This window comes from Ranitomeya variabilis, chromosome 4 (genome assembly GCF_051348905.1).
Source record: "Ranitomeya variabilis isolate aRanVar5 chromosome 4, aRanVar5.hap1, whole genome shotgun sequence".
NCBI classification, from domain to species: domain Eukaryota; kingdom Metazoa; phylum Chordata; class Amphibia; order Anura; family Dendrobatidae; genus Ranitomeya; species Ranitomeya variabilis.
In genome coordinates this window covers 600545854-600554063 of record NC_135235.1, presented here as the reverse complement: position 1 = coordinate 600554063, position 8210 = coordinate 600545854, and the positions used below count along the sequence as shown (strand labels likewise).

Below are 8210 nucleotides of genomic sequence, written 5' to 3'. Positions count from 1 at the left end.
ACAACTGAGTGAAGGCAATGTCAATGGTGTCATCAAAGCATGTGTTGTTCTTCACAACTTTACTAGATACCATGATTGCCCATCATCTGCTGCTGTTGAAATTGATTATGCTAATACTGTATTGCCTACTCCACGTGTTCTTCCTTCTCGTCGTCAGCCCTCAGGCCTAAAAGTTCGTGATGTGTTAACAAATTATTTTGTGTCACCAGAGGGAGCGACTGATTGGCAAGACAATGCTGTTGTGCTTTAAATTTTCTTTATATTGTTAGTTACTAAATAGCTTAATGTTCATGTGTGAATTGTATATTCTGTTTCTACTTTTCCTTTCCCAAAAAGTTTTGAAGTTGCCACATCATCTTTGTAGTCCTAAGAAGACACAACACTTATATTTTGACCAACATTTTTACTGATCAAAGCATATATATCTTGGCCCAAAACATATTAACATCATATGTAATTTTCGGCCTAATAACCAGAGTCAACCAGAACAAAGAACAGGCCAATGGCGCCAAAAACAAAAAGAAATAACATAAATGACCTCCCGAAACTTTGGGAACCGAACTTACAGGTTCTGGTAGGTTGGGGGTGGCGATGGTGATGGCGGGTGTCCAGCATGTGCTGAACTTGGCCTAGGTGGTGGACCAACCAGACTGTCAACCTGTGGTATGGCAGATATATATGAAGGGTGTTGGTGCAAGTTTCGATCCTGAGTGTGCGGTACAACTGGATGTTGAGGGTAGAACGGCATAAAGTCCTGTGTACTGTATTGACCCATTTGGTCATACCCCCCAATATGGCCATGTCGAGCAGACACATGTTGGGTCCAGCCTCCAAACATGTGTCTGTTCAAGTGGTCAGATTGGGCAGTGGATGGATATTCATTAATTGGCCTGTTTGGTTGTTGTTGGGTGTTTTGGGCAGGCTGTTGTTGTGGAGCTATACGTGGCAAGGGGGGTGCTGCAACTGTTGGGTTGGTTTCCTCAGGAAGGTCTTGCACCGCCAGAACATTTGTAGGTGACATTTGCCACTGTTCTAGGTAGTTGAACAAACGAATGGGGTTGTTTGGGGGTGTGGCCGCATCAATAACAATTTGGATACAACCTCTGGTCCGCAGCCTGAGCGAGCGGGGAATGGGCCGTAAATAGCGGGCAAGACTGCGGAAGTACGCTTCCTCCCCATCGTCATGTGCAGCCCTTGACAAATAGTCCAACACCCCTGTATCCACTTGCCTCCTGGTGCCAGTGTTAGAAGCCACCCTTCTGCGCCGCCCACGGTTTGGTCTGGTAGTAGGCTGTGGTGATGTATCCAGAGCCAAGGTTGGACTGCTGCTCTGGCCTCCTTCCTCAACCTCTGGATTGGCCTCCTGTGTGGCAGAAGATGCTGCTGCTGGTTGTGGTTGGTTGCTGCTTGGTGCTTGCCCTGATGGTCCAGCCATTTCGGAATCTTCACCAATGGGGTCAATCACCACCTCCGAGTCAGATGCAGTCTCTCTTTCTGTCAGATTGGACTCTGTTCTGTATTTCACAAATGATTAGAGAGGAAAAAATTATAAAAATATTCACGTTAGAAGATGTGTATAAGTTTTTGGGACATGCATCCACTTACGGTCTGAGCTCCATCACCGGGGCAAGAAAATTCAGCCTATCAAAATACAGATATTTTCTTTTTTTCGGTGCTGCATCACCACTCCGCCCAGAAACTTGACGTTCCCGCCGGTATTGATCCCGGCAACTCCGCCAGCGTCTAGTGACATCATTCACTGCAAAGAAGCAAAAGTTGTTTGTGGAATACCAAATAATAATAAAGAATCTTTAGTTTTACATAACGATAACATATTCGGCAGTTTGTAAAAAACATTATCATTGCTGTCACCCAATATAAATTCCCGATGAGTATGTCTTTGGATTGGGGGAGGAAAGCGGAGTGCCCAGAGGAAACCCACGCAAACACGGAGAGAACATCCAAACTCTTTGCATATTTTGTCCTTGGTGGAATTTGAACCCAGGACTCATATCCACTGAGCCACCATGCTGGCCAAGCACATAACTACAACAGGTCCAGGGTTTGCAAGCACACACAGGCCCTGGAGCCTAAGGGGACATAAAACTCCCTTGGTAAGATCTGAAAGGACTCTAGCTACTATATTGGAACCATATTGGTGTGTCTTGTTAATGTTTTTGTATCCTCAACCAAGAGCTTGTAACATTTACATCATGCCTATTTTTATCAAGACAAAAATGTTACAGCACATTTTTGGGTAAAGGATGGTACTTACAAATTTCTTGCTGAACCTCTTGAGGTCGCTCATCAAAATCGGGGAACATGTGGCGACAGATTGCCCTCCATGCTGCGTCTTTTCGTGCGTGGTCAGCATAATGTGCGTCGCGTTGGTCCCATAACTCTGGTCTATCATGGACCAGAGCAATCAGCATCTCCACATTTATATGTCTGGCCATGCTGCTACACAGTACACTCCGTGGAGGCGTGCTTCCTGCTTTGCTATCCAGCGTGGGCCATAAATTAGCATGCCAAAGCTTCCTGATGATGGATGATTCAATTTCCTGTCACCTGGAGAAGTCTTCCGTATTTCTCGCAATGCACACGCATGGTCCGTGTGTAATCCGATTTTTTCTCGCACCCATAGACTTGCATTGGCGAGTCTCGGCCGAGATACGCTGACAATCGCAGCCTGCTGCGAGTTCCCTCGGATCCGAAATACGGTGGAGAAAATATCGGATGATGGGAGCTGGAGCATAGATTAACATTGGGCCGAGTGCTATGCGATTTTTTATCGCATAGCACTCGTCCGTATTACGGTCTAGTGTGACCCCGGCCATATTGTCCAAGCCACGGTTAGAGGATAGAACTCGTGGGGTCTGTGAAATGGGAAGCCCTCCAGCTTTGTTTCTTTTTCTCTGATGTATAATAACAAATTGTATTGTGGTACCGTGTTAGCCAGAAAAATCAATGTGAATATTTTTCTGTCCAATGATGACAGAAGTATTCTAGGAGTGATACCTTTATTGGCCAACCAGAAAATTTGATTTTTGTAATCTTGCCTGACGAAGGAGCCACTTTGCTCTGAAAGCTTGCAAACATATTATTTTCTGGTTGGCCAATAAAGGTATCACTCCTAGAATACTTCTGTCATCATTGGACAGAAAAATATTCACATTTCTTTTTCTCTGATGTTCTGCTGAAGTAGCTCTTGCTTAATGTTTGTGTCATGTCGGACGCTATTCACACTAGGGCTTCCGACAGACAGCGGTAATTCCACATTCATCCACTATACGTTCTGTGGCTTGCTAGACTTTATCCAGGTTGTCCGGGGTTAATCTAGCTGGTAATCGGGTTGGAGGCTGGGTCACACCTGTGGCCTTTAAATAGTCATTCTGGACTTTGGGCGTCGCCGATTATAGCTTGTGTGTTGTGCCTGGTGATCTCGGTCTGGAGTGGTGGTCTAGGAGAAGAAATATCTTATCTGGTGGTGTATTATCCTTTGCCATATTTCTCCTTCCTATATTTGTATTTGTTTTGCCCTGTGCACATTTTAGTGTTTTCCTGTGGGTCTGCGGCGTGGTGCGTGTTTAGTTTTCCCTGTCTGTGCTTTCTGTAGGGGTTGGTGTGTGGTCTAATCACTGGGTGGCGGGTGGAGGTTTCAGCATAGGACTGAAACAGGAGTCAGGGTCCGGCCTGGCGGCCCAGACAAGCACACCATCAGTGTAAACTCTGGGAGAGGGACAGACAGGGTTTTCCCTAGTCTGAAGGATATCGCAGGGGCCCGGGTAATCAGCTGTAGTCTACCCAGTACCCGCATGACAGTTTGTTGCCCGTCAGAGGAGAACATATGCTTAATAATAGGATTTCTAATTCTATTTCTAAGGGTTTTATTTAATTAAAGGCTCATTCAGACGTCCATTTTTTTTCCCGTACGAGAATACGGTCCTCGTTTCCTCAGTGGTTTTGTTAAGATTTTCATCTCCGTTTCATCCAATTTTGTTTCTTGTTTCATCAATTTTTCTCGGATAAGAAACCTTCTCCTATCTATCAGACAGTGAAAAACAGACAGCACACTGATGGCGTCCGAATGCTGTCCAGTTTTTTCATGTACCATAGACTTTCATTGATGTTTTTGATCTGATACTCAGTTTAATATCGGACATGTCACCAAGATTTTGCACAGACCACTTGGGCTGCAAAAAAATTTGAACAGCCTCATAGACTACACTAGGCATGAGCTCTATCCATGAAAAACAGATGTCTGAGTAAGTCCTAAGGCTAGGGTCACACCATAGTATTTTCTCTCATCCGAGAGAATCGGCCCGATTATGCTAATCCCACTCTGATCAAACTCTGTGATCTGATTTTCTTGGATGAGAAGATGGAAAAAAAAGTCTAAATAAATCTCCATTCTGTCAGTCTGTGAAAATCGGACTGCATGCAGACGTCATTCGAGAGCAGTCGGATGTTTTCCATGGACTCCATGACTTACATTGCTGAGTGCGATCCCAATATCGGATGCAAATCAAGCAAGTTTTTCCTCGAATAGACTATCTGAGGAAAAAATTGGACATGTGAACGGTCCCATAGAATAACACTGGTCTGTGTGCAATCTGATGTAATATTAGGATTATGCAATAAAATATTTTTTAATGCCTTTTATGGCGCTTTTTCCACTGCGGATTTTGTCTCATTTTGGCATGTCATGTTTTCAATAAAACTTGCTTTGTTTTGGAAACTTCCAATTTGTTCATTAACCTAGCTATTGATAGTAATGTCCAGATTACATGCATTTTTAACCTGCAGGTTTTTCAAATATCATTCAAGTCAGTCTATGGGGAAAATCTGCAAATAAAACATATTTATGGGAAGAGAATTCGACATGTTGTGGATGTCAAACACGCAGCTCAGGTCAGTTCCGCAGCATGAAAAAAAATAAAGCTTAAGATTTCTGTAAATCCCATTGAAATGTAATATATTGTGTCTCTTTGTGCACAAAAATAGGCAGCTGAAAAACCACACCAAATGCTCGTCGGGGAACTTACCCTAAATAGCTGTATAAGAACGGAGCATAGGAGGCAAAGTGCTGCAAAGCAGTGCGGCCTCAAGACTTGAGCAAAACTCTGTGGAACTGTTCACAAGGAGAAGAGTTGCAGAGGGGACAGAATTAGGCAGTGCCCCGGATCAGGTGATAGTGGCGAAACCAGCCTTTAATATAAAAGGTCAACGCGCCAAAATGGGAGGAGATTTGGTGCCAAGATAGGTGGCAGTTGCTCTCAATGCAGCTCCAGCAGCCGAGAGAGTAGGCTGTAGCCGTGTGCACCAGCTAGACCCGGACCGGGGCGATGACAGTCAAGCATCGAAGACCAGAGCTACACTGGTCAAAGTGCAGACTGCACTCATTGATGGTCAAGCACCGAAAACTTGAATTATGTCGTTCAAGGTTCCGGACCTAGACAAAGCCGGTCAACAGTCCAGGATCAGCCCCTACTGATGGGGTCCAGCTGACGCTAGAGCAGCCCATAGAGCGTAGAAAGGCTTTGTAAGCAAAATGTGTGTGTAGTGAGATGAAGCAGCGGCCCTCATCAAGAATGCCGCAGAAACTTCTAGAGACTGTTCCCACAAAATACTGTTTTTGCCCCCTCCCTCACTAGTACTAGGTGTGACTGCTGACTTGGAGCTGATTCTGGAGTATTTTATTGTATACTAATCCATATACTTTTGTTATATAATTATATGCTTGTCAAATATTCTGAATGTATTGTCCTTTTGTGGCTTGTCATTTTCAGTATCTCTGTTTCTAGCTCATATTTTGTTAACCCAATAAGTAAAGTGTTGTTTCCACCTGGTGCCTCCGCTGTTGCATTTAGACACCTGCTTACATAGCAATAACAATGTCAGATTAACAGGATAGCACTTTTTAAGGGTCTCATTTTATGCAGCTCGAGACTCCCAACACCAGTGTTTATAGCAGATACTGATTATGTTAAACCAAGTCACAGTCAATTTTTTGTACCATGAAAAATTGAAATTTACCTTTTGAATTCATCAATTAAAAAATACTATACACACAAAAGACAAAAACCAGGCTGGCCAGATACGGAAGCAATCCATGCTTAGGTGAAACGCACGCCAGGATGAATAAAGGAACATAGACACAACCAATGGCATGCAGACCAGGGGTGGACATATCATTGGCGAAACCTGTGCAGCCGCACATGGGCCCAAGACGTAAGGGGTCCCTTTTCTAACTCCAGAGCAGGTGGAATTTTGCATTGGGATGATCTATTGATCTGTAAATGGCCCATTCACTGTTCTTGCACAGGGGCCCTTTTCTGTATTTGTCCACCAGTGATGCAGGCTACCATAGGGACACCTCTCTGCAATTCAATGGGTCTTATCTATGCAAATATAATGCTGAACTAATACACTAAGTCTTCAATTTCATGCTTTACATACATTACCTGAAAGTATCTTGATGAACCTTGTGTAAAAGGGAAATGCATTGAGTTTTGATTGGTAATGAGCTTTTGGGTCTATATGTAAAACTGAGCCCAAAGTAGGTGAATGAAATATTATTTGTGTATATTCATGAACTTAAATTCTTTATATAACATTGAGCCCCTTCATATTGGGGTTTCAAGTTATGTCATATTGGTGTTGTTTTTGTCTTTTTTATGTATAGTATTTTTTAGTCAATTAATTAAAAGGTATATTTTAATTTTTCATGGTACCAAAATTTGGCAGTGACTTAGTTTAAAATAGTTAGTACTCCAATATCTGATATACTGTACTGTGCATCAAATGATTATGGCTTACACTCATGGTGATATCTAGTTTTGACAGCCTTTAATACCCCTAAATAATTAGAACCATCTCTGCTCAATGCACCTTTGGCTGATGATGAATTAAGTTGAGTGGTTTGAAAGTTCCACTTATCTGGTAATTTCATGTCCATGAGGATGGCAGATTATAGCATGTGTGAGCAGTTGTTCACCTCGATAAGTGTGCTCTCCGACGTCACCGGGATATCGGATTCATTAATCCTGAGACCCCGACCAGAATGGCTGATGAGCAGCTCTGTTCCCACTGCAGATTCTGACATGTTCCCAATCTATCCTTTAATTATAGGATCCCATCACCATTATGTGCTAAGCTTCCCTGCAGCCCGTACATTCCTTTGCCCTATCATGTAACCTCATTATTACATGTATCGCTATGAAAGGTTACATGTGAAGTGATGGCGCAGACGAGGCCAACATCAACAGCAAAATGTATGCCAGAGTTCTCATAGACACCAGAAGATGGACAGAACTCAAATTAGAATTGTTCTTCCATTATGGAGCCAGGCTTGGCTGCATCTCTGGTGTTGGAAATTCTTACGACTTCACTCAGGGGCAGACGTACCATTAGTGCAACCTGTACCCAAGAGGTAAGGAGGCCAATTTCTATCTCCAAAGCAGGTTGAATTCTGCATTATGATGAGGTATTAACCTGAAAAGAACCCATATACTGTTCTTGCACAGATACTGTTCTGTGTCCGCTCCTGACTTCACTACTATGAAATTTTGAGCATACAGTAAACCTGTCAGGTCAAAAATGGTATCTGAATGTTATAGAACAGGAGAAGATGATCAGATTTAGGCTGTGTGCACACGTTGCGGATTTTGATGCGTTTCCGCAGCGTTTTTGGACTCGCGGAATTGCATTAAATCCGCAGTGTAGTACAGTAACAATGATAGTCAATGGGAATTTGAGAATTGCTGTGCACATGCTGCGGAAAAATCTGAGCGGATCCGCTGCGTTTTTTTTTCCGCAGCATGTCAATTCTTTGTGCGGAAACTCAGCGTTTCTGCACCCATTGACTATACATCGAGTAAGGCAAATCCGCATATCAAAAAACGCATGACAATCCGCAAGAAATCCGCATCAATTCCGCATTAAATCCGTAAGCATTTTGGCCTGCGCTTTCTGCCAAGCGATGCAGATTCTGTGCGGAAAATTCCGCAGGGCAATCCGCAACGTGTGCACATACCCTAAAAGATATTTTTCTGGGAAACATTTCAGTAAAACTTGAATTTTATTAATTAAAATCCCTGGTCTTTGAATGGCTGAGTCCAGTAGGCGACACTACTCATATGAGTTCAGCGGGCGGTCCTATTAGTTATCAACAGTCTTCCTTGTATGACTGTGTAGAATCATAGAATGGT

The 8210-nt window shown here is 43.2% G+C and overlaps 1 protein-coding gene across 1 annotated transcript; it reads right to left on the bottom strand.

The window, feature by feature from the left end:
• Positions 1-288: 288 nt before the first annotated feature.
• LOC143768126 (uncharacterized) lies at positions 289-2462 on the bottom strand. The gene is made up of 4 exons (XM_077256813.1): positions 2276-2462; positions 1606-1759; positions 965-1514; positions 289-366 (listed from the first exon to the last, which is right to left on the bottom strand). The coding sequence occupies exons 1-4, from the start codon at positions 2454-2456 to the stop codon at positions 289-291; spliced, it is 963 nt and encodes a 320-aa protein (XP_077112928.1). The 5' UTR covers positions 2457-2462.
• Between the last annotated feature and the right edge of the window lie 5748 nt (positions 2463-8210).